The 21,545-nt window shown below is 63.6% G+C and overlaps 2 protein-coding genes across 5 annotated transcripts; one reads left to right on the top strand and one right to left on the bottom strand.

Annotated features, from left to right (window-relative positions):
* The first annotated feature begins 7,224 nt into the window (after nt 1-7,224).
* Nucleotides 7,225-13,021, top strand: CNN1 (calponin 1). Its single transcript, XM_051839996.2, has 7 exons — nt 7,225-7,382; nt 9,242-9,363; nt 10,859-10,925; nt 11,012-11,149; nt 11,259-11,369; nt 12,053-12,199; nt 12,280-13,021. Exons 1-7 carry the CDS (start codon nt 7,320-7,322, stop codon nt 12,520-12,522), a joined length of 891 nt encoding a protein of 296 aa, XP_051695956.2. The 5' UTR covers nt 7,225-7,319; the 3' UTR covers nt 12,523-13,021.
* Nucleotides 13,022-14,436: 1,415 nt separating this feature from the next.
* Nucleotides 14,437-20,344, bottom strand: ELOF1 (elongation factor 1). Of its 4 annotated transcripts, XM_070059085.1 has the most exons (5): nt 20,204-20,260; nt 17,383-17,572; nt 15,533-15,666; nt 15,338-15,408; nt 14,437-15,118 (listed from the first exon to the last, which is right to left on the bottom strand). In XM_070059085.1, exons 3-5 carry the CDS (start codon nt 15,646-15,648, stop codon nt 15,054-15,056), a joined length of 252 nt encoding a protein of 83 aa, XP_069915186.1. In that variant the 5' UTR covers nt 15,649-15,666; nt 17,383-17,572; nt 20,204-20,260; the 3' UTR covers nt 14,437-15,053. The 4 variants fall into 4 exon arrangements, with proteins under 4 accessions (XP_069915186.1, XP_069915184.1, XP_069915185.1 ...); XM_070059083.1 differs by lacking the exon at nt 17,383-17,572 and having other exon boundaries at nt 20,204-20,344; XM_070059084.1 differs by lacking the exons at nt 17,383-17,572; nt 20,204-20,260 and adding an exon at nt 20,032-20,171.
* Between the last annotated feature and the right edge of the window lie 1,201 nt (nt 20,345-21,545).

Here is a 21,545-nt window from a genome sequence, read left to right as displayed (position 1 = left end):
CTGCTTTTCCTCACCAGTGGCTATGCCATCTTCCATCAGCCCCCAGCCCTTTGTCGATCCTGGGTACTGGGGTCTGAGTGCTTATGGAGGCCATCCTGCTCCTGTGACCTGGTCACGAGGGCAGTGCGTGGGGCTTGCATTGCTGGGACACCCTGTTGATTTCTGAAAGATTGATTTATTTATTTAAAGATAGAGTGACAGAGATCTTCTACCCATTGGTTCTCTCCCCAAATACTCATAACAGCTGGGCCCAGGCCAGGCTGAAGCCAGGAACTCCATCTGGGTTTCCCACGTGGTGTCAGGGACTCAAGTATTCGAGCCAGCATCTGCTGCCTCCCAGGCGCATAGCAGGAACCTGGACTGGAAGCAAGCACTCCCACGTGGATGCACGCATCTCACGTGCTGGCTTACCTCGCTGTTACAACAGCTGCCCTAAAAGTCTACTTTTAAAACCATGAGAGGGCCGGCGCCACGGCTCACTAGGCTAATCCTCCACCTTGCGGCGCCGGCACACCGGGTTCTAGTCCCAGTCGGGGCGCCAGATTCTGTCGGGGTTGCTCCTCTTCCAGGCCAGCTCTCTGCTGTGGCCAGGGAGTGCAGTGGAGGATGGCCCAAGTGCTTGGGCCCTGCACCCAACGGGAGACCAGGAGAAGCACCTGGCTCCTGCCATCGGATCAGCGCGGTGCGCCGGCCGCAGCGCACCTGCCGTGGCGGCCGTTGGAGGGTGAACCAACAGCAAAAGGAAGACCTTTCTCTCTCTCTCTCTCTCTCTCTCTCTCTCTCTCTCACTGTCCTCTCTGCCTGTCAGAAAGAAAGAGAAAGAAAGAAAGAAAGAAAGAAAGAAAGAAAGAAAGAAAGAAAGAAAGAAAGAAAGAAAGAAAGAAAGAGAAAGAGAAAGAGAGAAAGAGAGAGAGAAAGAGAGAGTTACAGGCGGGGAGGGGGAAGATCTTCCATCCTCTGTTTCACTCCCCTAATGGCTGCAACAGCCAGGGCTGGGCCAGACTGAAGCCAGGAGCTTAATCCAGGTCTCCCACGTGGGTGGTGGCAGGGGACGAAACACGTGGATCATCATCTTCCACTGATTTCCCAGCCGCGTTAGCACAGGAAATGGAGCAGCAGGGACTGGAACCTGTGCCCACATGGGTTGCCAGCGGCGGCTTTGGCCGCTAAGCCTCAAGCCGACCCCATTTCTTCCTCCTCGCAGCCTCTACGGCTCTGAGAACTGGCAAAGGGCCTGCAACGCACGTCACGAACTTGAGGATGCCGAAACGACTCTGCGCAGCCGCAGCACATCCGCCCCCACCAGGACTCCTGCGATTGGCCCATCTGAGAGGAGCTGTAGCCAATCAGCTGCCGGTCCAGAAGGGCGCGCGCTCCGGTCCAGAGGGCAGCGTCTGCGCGCGCTGCTGCCCCCTGCCGGGCGCCTGCAGGTACGCGCAGACTCCGTTCACTCTGCTCCCCGCGCGGCGAGGGCACGCGTGGGTGGCGATCGGGTCGCCGGCCGGGCCGCGTCTCTCTGAGCTCGCGATGCCTCCCCCGTTGAAGTCGTGGTGTCTTGTTTTCGTATTTATCGTCGACTTCCACATGTCTGTTAACACGGAGCAGAACGCTCCGCGTGGAGCTCGCCTCCGCGCGCGGTCCTCACGGTGACCACGGGGAACGGCAGCTCCGCAGCGGAGACACGCAGCCAAGGGACCGACGGGGACAGCATCGGCGGTGAGTCACGGTGACGTCCGTCATGGCGCTTCCCGGTGTGACGCAAGGAGGAGCCGGTCACCGTCATCGCCCTGGTATCCGTCCCAGGAATGCGAGCACCGGCGACGCGGTGTGCAGAGACCCCCGACCTGCAGCCCCGCCTCTGCCCAGCACCCCCCCCCGCCTCTGCCCAGCATCCCCCCCCCCCGCCGCCTCTGCCCAGCCCCCTGCCTCTGCCCAGCCCCCTGCCTCTGCCCAGCCCCCCCCCCGCCTCTGCCCAGCCCCCTGCCTCTGCCCAGCCCCCCCCGCCTCTGCCCAGGCCCCCTGCCTCTGCCCAGCACCCCCCCCGCCTCTGCCCAGCCCCCCCCGCCTCTGCCCCAGCCCCACTCCGCCTCTGCCCAGCCCCCCCCCCGCCTCTGCCCAGCCCCCACGCCTCTGCCCCAGCCCCCCTGCCTCTGCCCAGCCCACGTCTCTGCCCAGCCCCACTCCGCCTCTGCCCAGCCCCCCAGTCTCTGCCCCAGCCCCCTACCTCTGCCCCAGTCCCCCTCTGCCCACCCAGGGTGGACAGGCAGCGCGGGTGGCCTTAGTGCCAGTGGGAGACCCAGTCTGGCTTAGCGCTGTGGTTGTGGGCATTTGGGGAGGGAACCAACCCATGAGAATCTCCCCTCCTCCCCCTCCTCTCCCTCTCCCCATCTCCCTCTCTCCCCCTCCCTTCCCTCTCCCTCTCTCCCCCTCCCTTCCCTCTCCCCTCCCTCTCACCTCCTCCCCTCTCCCCCTCTCTCCCTCCCCACCCCTTCCTCCCTCCCCACCCCCTTCCTCCCTCCCCTCCCCCTCCCTCTCCCTTCCCCCTCCCTTCCTCTCCCCTCCATCTCCCCCTCCCTTCCTCTCCCCCCTCCCTCTCCCCTCCCTCCTCTCCCTCTCCTCCTCCTCGCTCCCTCTCCCCCTCGCCCTCCCTCCCTCCCTCTCTCTCTTGTATCACTCTGCCCTGCAAATAAATAAAGAATTATTTAAAATAAAGAAGGATCCCCCCCACACACACACACACCCCTCCACTGTCAGTCCCAAGGTGCTAGGAGATGACACGTGGGCGTGCGCTAGGCCTCAGCATCTCCAGGAGATGTGGACTGGAGGCCCAGGCCGCGCCCCCCCCCCCCCCGCAGTGAGTGGTCTGAGAGGGCGGCACTGGGGGGATGGAACGGTGAGGGAGACAGGGAAACACTTCCTGTTCTTACAGATGACAGATAAGGAGCCCATGCCCACGGGCACTGTCAGGGCTGTGGGGAAAGGAAGGTGGAGAGAGACTGGCGGGGGCTCCTTGTTCAATCCTCCTTTTTAGGGGTGAGCGTGTGGGACGCCTGCACCCACACTGCAGTGCCTGGGTCGAGTCTGGCTTCGCTCCAGCGTCCTGCTCCCCGGGGGGCAGCAGTGATGTCATGGGTGCTGGGGTCCCTGCCAGCCACGTGGGAGCCCTGGGTTGAGTTCCTGGCGTCTACCTGGTCCCTCACTGTAGGGGTGGGGGATGCCAGCGTCCTGAGACAGGTGGTCAGGGAGGGCTGCTCGGCAGAGGTGGCGTTTCAACAGCGGCCGTAGGAAGCGAGAGACGGAGGCCCCACAGGCAGATCTTGCCGAAATGTGGTTCAGAGCCGCTGGCCTGGAGCCGGCGCTGCGATGCAGCTGGCAAAGCTGCTGCCTGTGGTGCCAGCATCCCTCATGGGCGCTGGTTCGAGTCCCGGCAGCTCCCTGCTGTGGCCTGGCAAAACCGTGGAAGATGGCCCAGGTGCTTGGGCCCCTGCACCCGTGTGGGAGGCCTGGGAGAAGCTCCTGGCTTCAGTCTGGCCCAGCTCCGGCGGTTGCAGCCATCTGGGAAGTGAACCAGCAAATGAGATCTCTCTCTCTCTCTCTCTCTCTCTCTCTCTCTCTCTCTAGCTCTTTCAAACAAACATTTAAAACAAAACAAACACTGCCAGTGTGGGGCTGGCCTTAGGGCTCAGTGAGCTAAGCTGCCCCCTTCCACGCCGGCATCCCATCATCGGTTCAAGCCCCAGCTGCTCCACTTCCTGTCCAGCTCCCTGCTGATGCGCCCGGGTGAGGCAGGGCAGGATAGCTGGGGTGCTAGGGCCCCTGCACCCACGTGGGAGACCCGGATGGAGCGTTGGGCTCCTGGCTTCAGCCTTGGTCCAGCTCAGAGACAGCCATTTGGGGAATGAGCCGGCAGATGGAAGTCTCTCTATCATTCTGCCTCTTAAAAAAATTTTTTTTTTAAGCTGGTAGTGCAGGGTTTTGAGAACTCCAGAAACAGCACCAAGCAGGGGGAGCGGCTTGGCCTCTTAGGAGTTTCTCCCTGGGAGATTAACAGATTATCTGTGCTTCGTGCAAACCCGGGTATGGAGGGAGCAGCCCTGGAACAAGCCATTAGGGATGACAGGCCAGGAGGCAGGTGCAGAATGGGGAGGGGCGGGGGCGGGGTCCAGTCTCTCCCCAGGATCCTCAGGTCGAGGTGGGCTTGGGTATCTTTTCTGAGCATCAGGATTCAGGGGGTCCTCTCAGGGTTCGGGGGAGGGGCGCCCACTTTTCCCCATGGCAGCATCCCAGAGCCGGCATCCCAGGAATCAGACAAACCCACAAAGCGCCACCCCCTCGGGGGACGCCCGGCTGCCCCATCGGGCGGGGGCGCGCCCCAAGCTCCCCTGCCCGCCCCCGTCGTGCCTTGGCCGTGACTTCAGAGCCGGCGCGGATGCTATAAATGGCCAAGCGGCGGCCGGCCCGAGCTCGGGGCCCCGTGAGTCAGCGCTGGCGTCACCGCCGCCCGAGCCCGCCAGGCCCCGCCCCCGGCCCGGCCCGGCCCCGCCCCCGGCCCCGCCCCGGCCCCGGCCCCGCCCCGGCCCGGCCACCAGGGGGCGCCGGCCGCGGGCTGGGCGCAGGCGCGGGTCCTCGCATGCGCAGGAGAGACCTGTGGCGCTGGGCTGGGGCTGCGTGTTCGAATCCCGGCTCCGCCGCCTTCCAGTTTGTGCCGCCTGCACAGTCGGCTGTCACTTCTGTGTGACGCGCAGACGCTCACCTCCCGGGGCTGCTGGGAAGCGTGAGTTAACAGATCCAGGGCACTTAGTATATCCCGAGTGCGCATTTTGAACTCATTTTGTGTATTTCACTGTATCTTGAATCCATCGTGACCCACCATCAACTGGTCCTTGGCACACTGGCTTAACCCAGGGGCTTCCAGCTACTTCCCATCGCCTGGGACATTTAGCAATATCTGTGGATATTTCTGTTTGTCACGACTAAAGGATTAGCCCGCCTGTGATGCCAGCATCCCACAGGGGCGCCAGTTCTAGTCCCGGCTGCTCCTCTTCCCATCCAGCTCTCTGCTGTGGCCTGGGAAAGCAGTGGAAGATGGCTCAAGTCCTTGGGCCCCTGCACCCGCGGGGAGACCTGGAGGAAGCCCCTGGCTCCTGGCACCAGGTTGAGGCAGCTCCAGCCGTTGAGGCCATTTGGGGAGTGAACCAGCATAAGGAAGATCTCTCTCTCTCTGTCTCTCCCTCTCCCTGTCGTAACTAAAAGTCTAAAGGGAGTGCTGACGGGAAAGGCAGCGTTACACAGATTGATCTTCCATGCGCTGGTTCACTGCCCACAGCCACCACCACCGGCACTGGGTGAGGGGACGCCAGGAGCCGGGAGCTCCAGCTGGGTCTCCCAGGGGGTGGGAGGCAGGCACTGAGGCGCCGGGGCCATCGCCTGCTGCTCTCCCGGCTGTGTTAGCAGGGAGCTGGATCAGAAGTGGAGCGGCCGGGACTCAAAACTGTGAGACGTGATGCTGGTGTCGCAAGAAGTACTTTAACCCATTTTGCCACAATCCCAGCACCCAAGGGAAGCTTCTGGACGGCCCGTGGCACCCAGGACAGACAGCCCCCAGCCTCGACTCCCAACAATGCCCAAGTTTGAGAAACCCAACTTTACCCTGGGGCAGCTGGGTGGCCCCGTGCCTCAGTTTCCCCTTCTGTAAAGTGCGTGTAATTACGGCATCCATCTCAGGACTGAGTGGGTAGGACAAGGTCTGATTTCAGGGTGTGGGTTTTGTGCACCTGCGTCCCCATCTCGGAAGCCCCAGTTCCTGTCCCGGCTGCTCCGCTTCCGATCCAGCTCCCTGCGCATGTGCACCCAGGGGGGGGGCAGCAGGTGTGGGCTCAAGTTCTCGGGCACCTGCCACCCCAAGTGGGAGACCTGGGTGGAGCTCCAGGCTCCTGGCTTTGGCCTGGCCCAGCCCTGGCTGTTGTGGGCATCTGGGGAGTGAACCAACCAATGGAAGATACCTCTGACTGTCTGTCTGTCTGTCTCTTCCTCTCCCCTGCCCCGCCCCCATCACCCTGTCTTTCGAATCAATAAGTATTTTTTAGAAGAGGGTCTGATGGCCCATGTGGGAGACCCGGATGGAGCTCCTGGCTCCTGGCTTCACATCTGCGAAGCTCCAGCCATTGTGGCCATCTTGGGAGTGAACTGGCGGATGGAAGACCTCTCTCTCTCTCTCTCTCTCTCTCTCTCTCTCTCTTTCTGCCTCTCTGTAACTTCGCCTTTCAAATAAAATAAATAAATCTTTGGAAAAAAAAATAAAAGCTCCTGTGTTCCGTGTCCCCAGGTACCAAGACCAGAGCCTGGCACACAACAGGTGCGCGTGATGCTTGTGGTGTGGACTTGGGGGCGGGGGCTGTGGCCTTGGCATGTCAGGAGCGTGTGGCAGGTTGTTGACGTCCAGCTGCCCCTGGCATGGCCTTGGCGTGGGGGGTGCGGTGTGGGTGCAGCGTTACCCCCGTGGTACAAGATGAGACTCGGGGACAGCGCTCCGCGGGGGCGCTTGTGGCCAGGGACCTGCTAATAGAAACACTCGGTGGCTCAGGTGAGCACAGGTGCATGGAGGGGGCAAGAGCCAAGATGTCTGCTCCCCCAGGTCCTTAGGAGGAGCCGGACCTGGGCTGCTGGACCTGCTACAGAGTAATGCTCCTGCCTGAGCCACTGCCCGTGCCGGGCGCTGCGCTGGGGACACTGCAGGGACACCGTGCCGCCTGCTTTTCACAACACCCCCCATGAACCCATTTCACAGACACAGCAGTGGAGGCCCGAGAGGTCAAAGGATTTGACTGAGGCACGACTGTTGGTGTCTGAAATGAGGGGGCTGCTTGCTATGTCAGCATGGGTGGCGGTCTTGCCTCAAGCCCCAAAGATGACCTCGGATACAGAGACTTGGAGACCGGGCCCCAGGGCAGGTGTGGGGGGGTGCAGTGGGGGCAGCGGTGGAGGAAAGCTGGTCTCTCTGGCCAGGACCCCCCCACACACACACCCGGAATAACGCAGGCTGCCCCTCGAGGTGGAAACAATGACATAGTCAGCTCCCAATACCAAGCCCCTGACATCACGAGGGAGGGGGGTGGCCGCGGCGGGGGGGGGGGGGAGGCGCCCCGCCCCGCCCCCTTGCCAGCCCCTGCGGCCAATGGGACGGCCTTGGAAGAGACCCGGGCCGCCTCCGGAGCTTCAAAAACCTGTGAGGAGCGGAGAGGGTGCAGACGGAGCCTCAGCTGCCGCCGCCCCCGCTCCTCGGCGTCCAGGCTGCGCCCAGCCAGAGCCCACCCGCTGCCATGTCCTCTGCTCACTTCAACCGAGGGCCCGCCTACGGGCTGTCGGCCGAGGTCAAGAACAAGGTAGGGCTGCAGGGCCTCCCTGGCCTGGCCCACGTGCCCTGCGTCCCCCCACCCCCCCGCCTGCCCCATGTGATCCGGAACCTGAGAGGGGAAGGGGCAGAGGCTTGGGGTAGGGGTGGGGGCTGCCTCTCTCCTCCTTGTCAGCACCCCAGAACCCTCAGCTGTTATCAGGAGGAGCACAGCGGGGGGCCCACAGTCACCCCGAAACAGAGGTGTGCGTCCCACCGTGGATGGGAGGCCTGTGTGAAACCTGGGTGCCCCGATGGGGTTGGAAGGGGGAGGCCTGTTGATTTTTCCACACCCCCCCCCAGTTGGACCAAGAAATTGGGGAGCACTGGAGAGGCCAGGCTCCCAGCGAGGCCACCTGAGGGGAGAGGGACACGGCTGGGGGTGGGGGGCGGAGGGCGGAGGGCTCCCAAGTGCAGAGGTGAGAACACGCTGTGATGCCACCACTGTCATGCTAGGGATGGGTACACGGAGCCTCTGAGGATGAACAAACAGCTAGCGGCCAAGGTCGGGCAGGTGCACTGCTAGAGCCGGAGTCTCCAGGGCAGAGACCCCGAATTCCCCACCCCGCTGCAATCGTCCCCGCCCCCCAGCCCCATTTCACAGAGAGGAACACTGAGGGTCAGGGTGGCTCTTCCCCAGGGTCCCGCAGCGAGGAACCCGGGAGCTGGGATTGGTACCTAGGTCGGTGGGTCTCGTTGGGGCTGGCGGAGGGGGCGGATGCTTGGGCTGCAGACAGATCCCAGCGCCACCCCCCTCCTCCCCCCCTCCCAGTGCCGGCCCCAGAGCCTCGCGGAGCCGCCAAGCCATATAAGGCGGCCTTGGGAGTCCGGCCACGCTATATAAGGGCCGGTTTGCTTTATAAAGCTGGGCTGGTGGGGAGGGGGGCGGCAGGGCCGGGGCCAGGTGAGGGGGCCGCTCCCTCCCCCGGCTCCCCGTCCAGCCTGGAGAAGGGGCAGCTGGATGCCCCCTGTCCCCAGAGCAGAACGTTCTGGATAAACGGGAGGTGGAGACAGAGATGCCGGGAGCTGGAGGCTCGGATGGAGGGGCGGGCGGGGCGCGGGATGAGACGGGGACAGGGATGCAGGGGCACCGGCTGGCACCCAGACCTGCCCCACCCTCAGGGGATGCCAGGAAGCTGGAGTTAAGGCGGGAGAGGGGGGCCTACAGGGACAGAGATGCTGGAGCCCCACCCCCAGCGTGATGGAGACGGGGGGGGGGGTGGGGGGGAGACTGACGCAGCTGGGGGAGAGAGAGCCAGCCAGACGGACGGACAGACTGACGGATGCCCAGTGGGTCAACAGCCAAAGGCAAGAAGATGCCCCCACCCCCCTCGCCCGGGACGCAGTCCCAGGGGCCAGGATCTTGGTGGGGGTGGTGGGGGACAGTGAGAGACAGCCAGCCAGAGATGTAAGACAGAGCAGTCCCCTGTCAACCGGCGGCACCAGGCACCTCCCGCGCTCCCCTCCTCCCCATCCGTCTGCTGTGCCCCCTCTTCCCACCAGGGGGAGCGAAAAGGGGCAGGGCCAGGGGAAAGCTAAACCCCAAGTTTGGCCTGGAGGGGGAACCAGGAGGCCAGGCGCCGCCTCCTCGCCCCCCCTCCAACCCAGCTCCGAGGACCTGGCTCTGGGCGCCTGCCCCCTTTTGTCTCTCCTCCGGTGCCAAACCTCAGAATGCCCGGAATGGCCCCCTGGGCAGGTGCCACCCCAGCCCACCCGCCCCCCTCCCTGGGCGTGGGGGCAGAATCGCCTTAGTTGGTCAGGAAAAGCCGGGGCTGAGGGAGGCTTGGGTTGGACACCCAGAGCCAAGGCCTCCACTCCCCCCGCCGCCCGCCCTGTGTCCCCCACCCCCAGCTGGCCCAGAAGTACGACCACCAGCGGGAGCAGGAGCTGCGGGAGTGGATCGAGGGCGTGACGGGCCGCCGCATCGGGAACAACTTCATGGACGGCCTCAAAGACGGCATCATCCTCTGCGAGTGAGTGGGGGGCCCTCGTGGCCCAGCCCCTGCCTGCCTTGTGCTGTCCCCAACCCTCCACAAGTGACTGCGCCTGGAGCTGAGCCAGTCGCTTTCTATCCAGTGTGAGAGCGTTCTTCGGGGAGTCGAAGGATCATTGTGCCCGTTTAACAGGCCAGGCAGACTGAGGCTGGGTCAGCTGACACATTGCCTCGCTATTCCAGTGGGAACAGCTGCAGACTTAGCCGCTGTGCTGCCTGGGGCCTATCCCCCCGACGGCCTCCAGAGACCCAAGAAAGGGAGGTCACCGCGAAAACGCGCGGGGTCACCAGTGGGCCCTCATGACTTTGCGGCTCCCCTGAGCCCAGCCAGGCCCGATCTGCACAGGGCAGGGTGACCATGAGGGCCAGAGCGTGTCCTTGGGAAGCTTACGGAAGGCAGGGGCTGTGCGTCTTGGTCCGTCCCCGTTCACCGGGAATGAGGACCAAGGAGGACACATTGGTGACTTGGGCCTGGGGGGCTGTGCAGGTCTCAGACACACAGCCCCCGCCCCTAAGTCCACACCACAAGCATCAAGCATCACGCGCACCTGTTGTGTGCCAGGCTCTGGTCTTGGTACCTGGGGACACTGAACACAGGAGCTTTTTTTTTTTTTTTTCAAAGATTTATTTATTTTATTTCAAAGGCGAAGTTACAGAGAGGCAGAGAGAGAGAGAGAGGGAGAGAGAGGTCTTCCATCCGCCAGTTCACTCCCAAGATGGCCACAATGGCTAGAGCTGAGCAGATCTGAAGCCAGGAACCAGGAGCTCCATCCAGGTCTCCCACGTGGGTGCAGGGGCCCAAGCACTTGGGCCATCTTCTGCTGCTTTCCTAGGCCACAGCAGAGAGCGGGACCAGAAGTGGAGCAGCCGGGATTCAAACAGGCTCCCACAGGGGATGCGGGCACTACAAGTTTTACAAGTCCCTGCAGGGAGCTTTTGTGGTGTGGCGGGGGTGGGGGGTGGGGGGTGGTGGGTGTGAGGTGTCAATTGACTGATCAAACTCACACACCTGCCTGAAGTGGTACCTGCTGTGGGGAAGGTGGGGGGAGGGGGACAGTAAACAAGCCTGGGAGGAGGTGCCAGGGGAGAGGCTCGGACTGCAGGGACATCCTGGGCACTCGGGCGCCTCAGTGGCCTTTCACAGGTTGGACGAGATCAAGAAGGGATGAGTGTGGTCAGAGGAGAGGCCCTTCGGGGCTCCCTGCTGTGTCCACACCACTACAAGGACCCTGGGACATGGCAGCCCCCGCCAGCGGACTGGGATGTACTGCGATAAGGAGACGTAGTCTAGCGCCCTCTACAGGCCGCGGCTGGTTCCCCATGTTTCCTATGTGGGGGTGCATAGGGTAACTTGCGGCAGGGGTGGGGGCCCTGAGAGCTACGAAGGCGACTGCCAGCTTGAGCCCCTTCCGTGCTGGACTGGCCATGGGTGTGGACGCTGGGGGCCGCCGCTCACTCCCCTCCCCCGTCCCCAGGTTCATCAACAAACTCCAGCCAGGCTCCGTGAAGAAGGTGAACGAGTCGACCCAAAACTGGCACCAGGTGGGCCCCTCCTCCGCCCCTTCCGCGTCCCAGCCCCCGCCCCCGCCCCCGCCCCGCTGACCACCGCCCCCCTCCTCGCTCCCCAGCTGGAAAACATTGGCAACTTCATCAAGGCCATTACCAAGTACGGGGTGAAGCCCCACGACATCTTCGAGGCCAACGACCTGTTCGAGAACACCAACCACACCCAGGTGCAGTCCACTCTGCTGGCCCTGGCCAGCATGGTGAGTGTCGGTGCCGGGTGGACGCCCGCTGAGCCCAGTGTGGGTGTGGGGGAGACAGCGGGTGCAGCCTGGGGACCTCCCGGCCCTGCGCCTGCCCCTCTCGCCCCAGGCCAAGACGAAAGGAAACAAGGTGAACGTGGGGGTCAAGTACGCGGAGAAGCAGGAGCGCAAGTTCGAGCCAGAGAAGCTTCGGGAAGGGCGGAACATCATCGGGCTGCAGGTACAGCCGCTGCCTCCCGGTCCTGCTGCCGGCGGCGCTCTCCGGGGGGCCGGCGTCTGGCGTGGTGGTGAAGATGCCCACTGGGGTGCCCGGAGGGCCTGGGTTCGAGTCCCCTGCTCTGCCCCTGACCCCAGCTTCCTGCCAGTGCGCATCCTGGGAGGCACTGGGGGATGGCTCAAGTGCTCAAGTCCCTCCCTGCCGCCCACCTGGGAGGCCCGGAGTGGGTACCTGGGTCCCGGCTTCTGCCTGTTGCAAGCATTTTATTTATTTATTTATTTTTTCAAATTAATTTATTTGAAAGGCAGAGTGACGTGGGAGAGGGCAAGGGCGAGGTCCTCCACCTGCTGGTTCACTCCCCCAAAATGCCCTCAAGGGCCGGGGCTGGGCCAGGCTGCATCCGGGTCTCCCGCATGGGTGGCAGGGGCCCCAGCACTGCTGCTTTGCTCCCAGGCGCATCGGTGGGGAGCTGGATCAGAGGGGCAGGCGGCACCTTCACCCCGCTGCACCACAAGGCTGGCCCCCGTGGCAGGCATCGCGCGTGGTGGTGATTGGGGGGGGACAGGGGTGGGATGAACCAGCAGAGGGGAGATCTCTCTCTCTCTCTCTGCTTCTCAAATAAAATTTAAAGAATTAATCTCGGGGCTGGGCCCTGTGCCTTTGGTCCTCACCTCCTGGCCTCGCAGATGGGCACCAACAAGTTCGCCAGCCAGCAGGGCATGACGGCCTATGGCACCCGGCGCCACCTCTACGACCCCAAGCTGGGCACGGACCAGCCCCTGGACCAGGCCACCATCAGCCTGCAGATGGGCACCAACAAGGGAGCCAGCCAGGTGGGTGGAGGGCCGCAAGGGCGCCTCCCGCCGCCCCCCGCCCCCGCGGCCTGAGCGCGCCCCGCCCTGTCGCCCCGCAGGCCGGCATGACGGCCCCCGGCACCAAGCGGCAGATCTTCGAGCCGGCGCTGGGCATGGAGCACTGTGACACGCTCAACGTAAGCCTGCAGATGGGGAGCAACAAGGGCGCGTCGCAGCGCGGCATGACGGTGTACGGGCTGCCCCGCCAGGTCTACGACCCCAAGTACTGCCTGACGCCCGAGTACCCCGAGCTCGAGCCCGCCCACAACCACCACCCCCACAACTACTACAACTCTGCCTAGGGCCTCCCCGGCCCGCCGCGCCCCCGCTGCTCGAGGCTGGACCCAGCCGGGCCCCGCCCGCCCCTTCTCCCCGCATGGCGTCCTCCAAGCCCCTGGCACCTGCCTACAGGGTTAGCGTTGGGGGACAGCAGACTTGGGGGGGTGGGGGGAGGAGATCTGTGGGAGTGGGGGGGAGAGGGGCTGCAGGCTTTGTCGCCAAGCTGGGTGTCCCCCAATAGCAAAGCTGTTCCAGCTGTCCCCCGACTCCCTCACAAGTGGGTACCCCCACCCCCGCCCCCAGCGGCTCACCCCAGCGAAGCCCTCCGCGCCCCGGAGCCCAGGCTCGGCCCGCCCCCGCCCCCGCCCCCGCCCCATGGCCGCAGCAGGAGCAAACTGCACTCGCAGAGGCGCAGCGACCTGCATGAGCGGATGTGACAGCGGCGTTTGTGACGCGAGCACTTTGTTGTTGTTGTTTTTTCTATTTCACTGGAGCACAATAAATGGCTGTCAAATCACACAAGGCCCCGGGGCTGCTCTGTGCCTGGGGCGCGTGGCCCTGTGGCCAACGCGGCCCCTCACGCCCACGCCCACGCATACGTACCCCCCCACACACACACACACAGGACGCCCGCACACCTCTCTCGGGTCCTGTGGCTCCTCTTGCAGGGAGCGGCTCCGTGGCTCTGGACAAATCTCTGCCCTGGGCTGGGCTGGGACCACTGGGGAGATCCAGGCACTCACGATGGCCCGGCGGCCAGGCAGAAGCCTTGAGCCCCGGATTCTGGGGGCTGGGGTGGGGCCGGGGGATGTTGGGGGAGTGGGAGAAGGAAGAGGCGGAGGATGGAGGCGCCCAGGCCATGCTGTCTGGAAGCTGCCCAGTGTCAGGGCTCCAAGCAGAGGATGTGCAGACGTGGGGGGGGGGGGCAGGGGTCAAGGCTGGAATGTGGGGGAGACCTGCGGAGCCGCGCAGGGCCCCCGGGCCCGGCTGTCGGGATTCCAGGCGCTCTTGGCCCGGCTGCTGTGAGCCCTTCTCCCCCAGGGCTGCTCGGGGAAGCTATGCTGAGGATTCCTGCCTGGCCCGGGGCCCTGCCTCGTGGGGAAAACAGCACCATATTAGCACTCGGCCTGTCCCACCGGGCAGCGAGGGCCTTGGAGGCTGCAGGCATGAGCCCCTTCCTGCCAGACTCCGGGGGAACGCCCCGTCAACCCAGGCGCCTGCTTCCTGCCCCAGCCAGGGGACGTCACCTGGGGTCTCGGGACGGGGAGGGGTGGGCTGCAGGGAGCACAGGGCAGACCCAGCAGCCCGGCCTGGTGACCAGAGCCTGGTGACAAGCACCCGGCAGGTGCAGGAGCTGGGTCTGCCCAGGCTGCTGGGGGTCTGGGATCCTGTGACCCACGAGACCCCCTGAGGACAGACGCAGCCCCCAGGGGCTCGCCATCAGCCTTGGGGGCCCCGCCCCGCACTCCAAAACTTCTCCACACCCCTGCGGCTTCCTGAAGCCCCTCCCCTGCTCCCGCATCCCTCAGACTGGACCCCCGGTCTGCTAAGATCGTGGCTGAGCAGCCACGTTCCTGGGTCTTGGCTCTGTGGCGCCACCTGCTGGACATAAGGGCCTGGGCCAGTGACCCCCACCGTCCTGCAGGTCTGGAGGGTTTTGGTGCACTCCAGAGGCAGGCAAGCACGGGCCATTGAGCGCCACCTCTGCAGGCAGCCCTCTAAGAAGGCTCCCCTCACCACCTTCATTCTGCCCCGTTTCCCACTGTGAGCGCCTGGCCATGGGGGCCCCTGCACCCAGCAGCGCCCAGGTCCCCCTGAGCACTTAGAGAGCAAACACGACACAGGACAGCTTCAAGTCCTGGCAAGCCCCACGCATCTGAGCACAGCCCCTCCCTCCTCTCGTGCCGCGGCAGGTGCACACCCCAAGAAGTCAGGAATCTCCATCAGCGCCTTTTATTTAAGGACTTGTGACTGACGGCTGTCCCCACCCCAGCCCCTGCCTCCTCTCAAAAGCTACTGAACGGGAAATGGGGCTTCCAGGGCGGCACAGGGGAGCCGGCTCCCTGCCCCGCTGGGCCCAACAAGGGACTGGAGAATGGGGGCTGTGGAGCCTGGGCCACAAGCACCGGGATGGGGGGAGGGGGGATGAAGGGGGAGGGGGATGGAGGAAGGAGGGGGAGGGAGAGCCCGGCTCGGAGGGGCCAGGTGCTGGTGAGGCAGCCACGGAGGCTACAGAGCTCCCACCCCGGGTCTGTGGGCTTCCCCTGCCCACTGAGGAGCCAGCGCCCCAGAGCCTGGAGGCGGAGAAAGGGGAGGGTCAACGGCTCTAGGGGCCAAGTGAGGCCAGTCCGGGCCCTCGGGCCCTGCAAGCCCTCAGCTCGAGCCGCACGGCAGGGCCAGCCTCGTGGCCACCCATGCCCACCGTGCGCGCACACACACACAGTCACACACACGGAGGGCGGTAGCAGCCCGGACCCACACCCCGGACCCCTGGAATGTCTCTGGATGAGTCTGCGGCAGGCAGCCCGCCGAGGGGGGTGGGTCCTCTGTGTGGCTACTGATTGGCCGCCTCGCAGGCGTCTATCCAATCGCTGTACACGTCCACTGGTTCTGACAGATCTGAAACGCGGGGGTCAAGGGCGACCGGTGGCGGTGGCCACTGTTCCCTCCCAGGCACCTGCACTGCTGACCCCAATGTCAGCCAGGCCCCTCCCACTGCGTAGCTGAGGCCCTGCACCTGCACACACAGCAGGGCCAGGTACCCCCTGAGCCCACCCTGGGCTGGGCAGCCCTGCCTGCCCACCCGTCCCCACCAAACAGCCCGTTTTCCAAGGATACATGTGATGGGTGTCTGGAATTCTTCTAGGCACACGGTACAAGAGATGACTCCAGTGTTTCGGGCACGGTCCCTGGAAGGGGGTGGGGGCGGGGGGCTGGTGAGTGAAGGAGCCCCGCACCTGTGGCGGTAACCCCAGACCCCCGACCCCAGCCAGGGAGGCGCGGGGAGGCCTGGGTGCCCCAGCCCCCACTCACATTTTCACGTCACAGGACTTCTCATGGTTACAGAACGGGCAGGTGAACTGGGTCTCCAGGGTGCCCGTCATCTTCTTCTTGGGGGGCGGCTTCCGCTTGGACTTCCGGCGTCCCATGTCCGCGGGTGGGTGAGACTGTGGGGGTGGGGGAGGGTGGGCGTGAGGGGGGCTTGCAGCACCCGGGAGCCCACCAGCTGCGGGATCCAGGAAGCAGGCTGGGAAGAGGGCCTGGCAGGGCCCCAGGGTGGTTTAAGGGCTGCGGGGGGGGGGGGGCCCTGGCTGTAACCCCGCTCCCGCACTGATCTGTGACCCCGCCCATGTGTAAGATAGAGAGGCTGTGGGACTCCCAGGAGGAAGACACAGGCACTGCGCTGGGCTCTGGTTCCGTCCCCCCAGGGGTCACGTGCTGGTGCCCAGCCTGGTGGGGCGGGGGGTACCAGGGTTGCGGCGCAGTGGGAGTGTAAGCCATTGGCATCCCATCCCAGAGCGCTGCTTCCGATCCAGCTCCCTGCTCAAGTGCCTGGACAAGCAGCGGAAAATGGCCCCCAAGTGCTTGGTCCCCCGCCACCCACGTGGGAGACCCGGATGGAGCTCCTGGCTTCAGCCTGGCCCAACCCCGGCTGCTGTGGCCTTTAGGGGAGTGGACCAGCCATTCGAAGATCTTTTCCTCTGTCACTCTGCCATTCAAATAAATGAAATAAATCTTCCCCCAAAAGGGGTGTGTGTGTGGAGGGGCAGGCACATGCCACATAGGAACGCCTGGTTTTAGTCCTGGCTCCTCCACTCCTGATCCTGCCTCCTGCTAACGCACACCCTGGGAGGCAGGGGAAGACGGCCCAACTACTTGGGTCCCTACCGCCCATGCCGGGGACCCGGGTGGAGCTCCAGGCTCCTACATTCAGCCTGGCCCAGCTCTGGCTGTTGTGGGCATTTGGGGGAGTGAACCAGCAGATGGAAGATCCGTGTGTCTCTCTTTCAAATCAGAATGAAAATAATGCAAAAAAAAATCAGCAGGTGGCACCTTTAAGAGGCAGGCTTGGGGGAGGTTCCTGGGTCACTGAGGGCTCTGCCCCGGATAGGAAGGGAGTGCCAGCCTCTGGAGTGAGTTCTGGAAGTCTCTCTCCACTTCCTGCACAGCCCAGGCACCCACCACGCACCCCGAGGCCCTCAACAGAGCCCGCACCACTTGTCGCCTCCAAAACACTGAGCTAAGTGAATCTTTCTTTATAAAAGGAGCCTGTCTCCGGCATTTTGTATATTTGAAAGAGCAACCATGCGCCTCCATCTGTTCTCATCCCCCCACAAGGTGGCCAAAACAGCCAGGGCCGTGCCAGGCACCAGGAACACCACCCAGGTCTCCCACGCGGGTGGCAGGGGCCACAGCACTTGGGTTATCGTCTGCTGTTTACCCACGCCCCTTCGCGGGGAGCTGCATCAGAGGCGGAGCAGCCAAGACTCCGACTTCGAGAGCCGCCGAGCCACATCGGCCCCCTCCCCATTTTGTTAACAGCTCCGAAAGGCTGAACAGTGACACAGGAGGGCCAGCCGGCGGCAGAGGGGCCAGCCGGGCCAAAGCACTAAGCCCCTGATGGTGGCCGCTCCTCTCGTGTGACACCCAGGTCCCACCAAACAAGGAGGGCGCGCGGGGGATGGGCCGCCTCCACAACGGCACGTGCGAGAGTGGCGCCGGGGGCGGGCAGGGGGCTTCTGCGTGCTCAGCAGGACCCCAGAGGCCACAGGGGGGCGAAGGGAGGGAAGGGCTGAGGGCGGGTACAGGACCCAGGAGCCTGGGCGGAGGTAGAGTTGGAGCGGGACAGGGCGGGGGGGACTGGGGTGGATGTATGTATTTACTTGAAAGGCAGGTATAGAGACAGAAAGTGGTATCTTCCATCTGCTGGTTCACTCCTCAAATGGCCACAATGGCCAGGGCTGGGCCAGGCCAAAGCCAGGAGCCAGAACTCCATCCGGGTCTCCCACGCGGGTGCAGGGGCCCAAGCAGTTGGCCCATCCTCCACTGCTCTCCCAGGTGCATTAGCAGGAGCTGGATCAGAAGCGGAGCAGCCGGCACTCGAACTGGAGTTGCAAGCAGTGGCTTTACCAGTGACGCCACAATGCCACCCGACCCTCCCCAGCTTTTCAAATAAAAAAAGGAAAAAAAAAAAAAAAAAAAAAAAAACCAAAACAGAAAATGTCATGGAAAAATGAAAGTAAAATTTTATTTTGAGGCAAAATCTTTTGAAGCCAATGCAGTTTTGTTCATAATATGTATTTTTCATGAAGTTTTAAAAGACCCTCTCCTAGGCAAGGATATAAAAAAATTTTTGTACCAAAATAAGCTCACCTTTTACAATTTCATTTTAATTCATTTATTTGCAAGGCAGAGTTACAGAGTTACAGAGAGACAGAGGGAGAGGGAACTCACCAAACAGCTGCAACAGCCAGGGCTGGGCCGGGCCAGAGCCAGGACCCAGGAGCTCCATCCGGGTCTCCCACGTGGGTGGCGGGGGCCCAAGGACTGGAGGTCACCTGCCTCCTTCCAAGCACATTAGCCGGGAGCTGGATCCGAAGTGGAGCAGCCGGGACGCCACCGGCACCGGCACTGGGATGCCGGGGCCCCCAGTGGCGTCTTAACCCCTGTGCCGCAGCGCCCGCGCCAATCAACTCTTTCACTCCATTTCCCACCAACTCTCGTGTGTTTCCAACAAGAACAAAGCGTGGCTCTGCCCTGGACCCCCTCTCTTTTTCCATCGGCAGCATCCAACCTCCCAGCTGCCCCACGTCACTTACAGGGCCCGGGCCAGGCCGAAGCCAGGAGCCAGCAACTCCGCCCTGGCCTCCGGGTGGGAGGCAGGGGCCCCAGGCCCCAGGGCCATCAGCAGGGACTGGATCGGAAGCAGAGCCAGCGGGGACTGGAGCCGGCGCCTGGATACGCCATGCCGGCATCTTAGCTCCAGCTCCACTCTCTGCACCACAACGCCCGCCCCTCTGAAGGCGTTCTCCAACACACGGCTGCCTCCCTGGGTCCCTGGTCCCCCAGCAAAGAGACAGGGGGCTCCGCCACTGCCCACCTCCTTGGAGTGGGGCACTGGGCACACGGGACCCTTCCACCCTCCCCGTGTGGCTCTCAGGACCCCACAGCGCCCACCCCCTACCCCGGTGACGGCCACACCCACCACTCCGAGGTAACCCGTCCACACCGGAGCTCCCAGCGCCTAAGTCTGCCCCATCTCAGCTGACAGCAACTCCCACCTTCCCAGGAGCCCAGGTCAAAAGCCTTGTTTTCAGGCTGGCGCCGCGGCTCAATAGGCTAATCCTCCGCCTGCGGCGCCGGCACACCAGGTTCTAGTACCGGTTGCCCCTCTTCCAGGCCAGCTCTCTGCTGTGGCCAGGGAGTGCAGTGGAGGATGGCCCAAGTCCTTGGGCCCTGCACCCCATGGGAGACCAGGATAAGTACCTGGCTCCTGGCTTCGGATCAGCGCGTTGCGCCGGCCGCGGCAGCCATTGGAGGGTGAACCAACAGCAAAGGAAGACCTGTCTCTCTCTCACCGTCCACTCTGCCTCTCAAAAAAAAAAAAAAAAAAAAGCAATGTTTTCATTCTCGATTCCTGTCTCCTGCCCCACATTGGATCCTGCCTCGGCCCCTCCAAAATACGCCCAGGACCTTGTCACCCCCTCCAGGCAGGCGCCGTGGTCTAGGTCAAGGCCGCTCAAGCCTCCTCCCTGGTCTCCCAGCAGCTCCGCCCGGCCCGCCCCCCTCCAAGTACAAACCCCACCACTCCATTAACTTGATCAAACCACACCTGCTACACTGCAATCAACAAGGCACAGCCACCCGCGACGCCAGCCCCCCCCCCCATAGGAGTCTCACTTCCAGTCCCGGCTGTTCCACTCCTGACCCAGCCGCCAGTTAAATGCGCCGGGCAGGCGATGCATGACTGCCCAAGTCCTTGGGCCCCTGCCACCCACGTGGGAGCCCCGGATGGAGTTCCCGGCTCCGACCTGGCCCAGCCCTGGCTGTTGTGGGCATTTGAGGGGTGAGGAAAGAGAAGACAGGTGTGCCCGCAGCTCAGGAAGTAACAGAGGGGACACCAGCCCCGTCCCGTGGGGGCAGAGACCGCTGCAACAAGCAAGGGGCAGCTTGCTCTGCAACCCACGTCCCACCTACAAGGCCAGTGCCGCGTTGCCCTGGGAAGCACCTGCTACAGGCTTCCGCCCCCCACGTCTCCAACCTCCGCTCCGGGCGGCCACCTTGTATCCACTGTGAATCCCCAGCCCGCGATACGCCAAGCGCTTAGCTACTTGTTGAACGCATAAACAAGGTTTCTGAGTCATACAGTCTCGCTCTCCCCGGGGACCCCCCCCCCAAAAAAAAACAAAAGGCGGCAGAGGCCTCGGCCCGGCACCCCTGGCGACCCCAGCCCATCAAGGGGTCACCCCTCGACCCCGCCAGGAAGCAAGAGGCGGCGGCGGGGAAGGGGCACCGGTCCCCTCCAGGCTCACCGAGGCTGCCCGCACGAGTCAGGCCCTAGAGCGGCCGCGCTTACGGGCTGGGGTCCCCGGGGAAGGCAAAGCCCCAGATCATCGGCCGCCCTGCAAGCCCAGGGCCTCCGGCACCCGCTCCCGGGCCCCGCGAGCACCCACAGCCCCAACGCCCGCCCGCGCCAACGGTCACCTGCACTCGCTTTCTCGGGTCCCGAGGCCCGGTTCCCCCGCCAGACACTGACTTCCGGCTCCCAGCGGAAGCGGAAACCATCCTCTTCCTCTTAGGTCCCGCCCCACGCCTGGCTAGGACCGCCCCCTCGACCATGCCCCGCCTCCTCCAACGGCTTCCTAGTGCGCGTGCGTGCTCCGATTCCGAGGGCGACTGTGGAGGCGCAGTGCGCCTGCGCGGACGACTAGGGCGCTTAGCAAGTGCAGCTGGGCGAGCGGGTTATACTTCTGGTCGCGTCCTGAGAGTTGGACGGAGAGGGCGACAAAGAGGTCTTCCATCTGCTAGTTCACTCCCTAAAGGCCTGCGAGGGCCAGGTCCGGGCCGGGCTGAAGCCAGGAGCCAGGAACACCATCCAGGTCTCCCACGCAGGTGCAGGGGCCCCAAGGACTTGGGCCATCCTCCCCTGCTTTCCCAGGCCAGAGCAGAGAGCTGGATCGGAAGTGGAGCAGCCGGGACTTGAACCGGCGCCCATATGGATGCCGGCGTTTCAAGCCAGGGCTTTAACCCGCTGTGCCGCAGCGCCGCCCCCGTGGTTAGTGTTTTAAGCAGCTCACTCTAACTGTAAGTGGGTGAGAGAATGCGGTGACCTGGCCTAGGGTAGCAGTAACAGGCGTGGGCAGATGTTTCCACACCTGGCCGTCTTGCTGTGAACTCAAGCCCTGCTGTGGAGCTGGGGTGCCAGGGGCAAGGGCCCACGGTCCCCACGGTCCCCATGGTCCCCATGGTTTACTGAAGAGGCAGCGTGTAGACCTAACAGCATCAATTCCGGGTCTGGCATTGTGGCACAACAGATGAAGCCGGCACCTGCAGTGCCGCCATCCCATATGGGAATCGGTTGGAGTCCTGGCTGCTCCACTTCTGATCCAGCTCCCTGCTAAGGCGCCTGGGAAAGCAGCAGAGGGTGGCTCAAGTGGGAGACCTGGACCTGGCTTCAGACTGGCCTAGCCCCGGCTGCTCTGGCCATCTGGGGAGCGAATCAACAGACGAGTTCCCTCTTTCTCTCTCTCTGTAATTCTGCCTTTCAAATAAATCTTCAAATAAATAAGCAGAAAAGCCAGCTGTGTCACAAGTCACTGAGTTTGAGGAAGATGAGGATGGGTCACTGATAAGCATTGTTACCTTAAAGTACTCAGGAAACTACTTTCTAAGAAAATGCATTTCAAATAGGTGGATCTGCAAGATGACCCCTAGGGGGCAGTGTTGCCGTTGGAACGACCAAGTGTGCCCCCAGGTTCTGTCCCTAGGCTGGACGGTTCTCACTGGGGGCAGAAACAGGAACACGGCCCGATGGAATCAGACTAAG

Source organism: Oryctolagus cuniculus, chromosome 16, assembly GCF_964237555.1.
Source record: "Oryctolagus cuniculus chromosome 16, mOryCun1.1, whole genome shotgun sequence".
In the NCBI taxonomy this organism is placed as follows: domain Eukaryota; kingdom Metazoa; phylum Chordata; class Mammalia; order Lagomorpha; family Leporidae; genus Oryctolagus; species Oryctolagus cuniculus.
This window is presented reverse-complemented; position numbering and strand designations above follow the sequence as displayed.

Excerpts from the sequence above, each read along its gene's own strand:
- CNN1 (XM_051839996.2), top strand. The coding sequence starts at position 7,320 with ATGTCCTCTGCTCACTTCAACCGAGGGCCCGCCTACGGGCTGTCGGCC. Across the intron at positions 9,364-10,858 it reads GACGGCATCATCCTCTGCGA|GTTCATCAACAAACTCCAGC; the intron begins GTGAGTGGGGGG and ends CCCCGTCCCCAG. Across the intron at positions 11,370-12,052 it reads GGAACATCATCGGGCTGCAG|ATGGGCACCAACAAGTTCGC; the intron begins GTACAGCCGCTG and ends CTGGCCTCGCAG.
- ELOF1 (XM_070059083.1), bottom strand. The coding sequence starts at position 20,338 with ATGGTCGAGGGGGCGGTCCTAGCCAGGCGTGGGGCGGGACCTAAGAGG. Across the intron at positions 15,667-20,203 it reads ACCCGAGAAAGCGAGTGCAG|TCTCACCCACCCGCGGACAT; the intron begins GTGACCGTTGGC and ends CCACCCCCACAG. Across the intron at positions 15,119-15,337 it reads ATTCCAGACACCCATCACAT|ATCTGTCAGAACCAGTGGAC; the intron begins GTATCCTTGGAA and ends CCCGCGTTTCAG.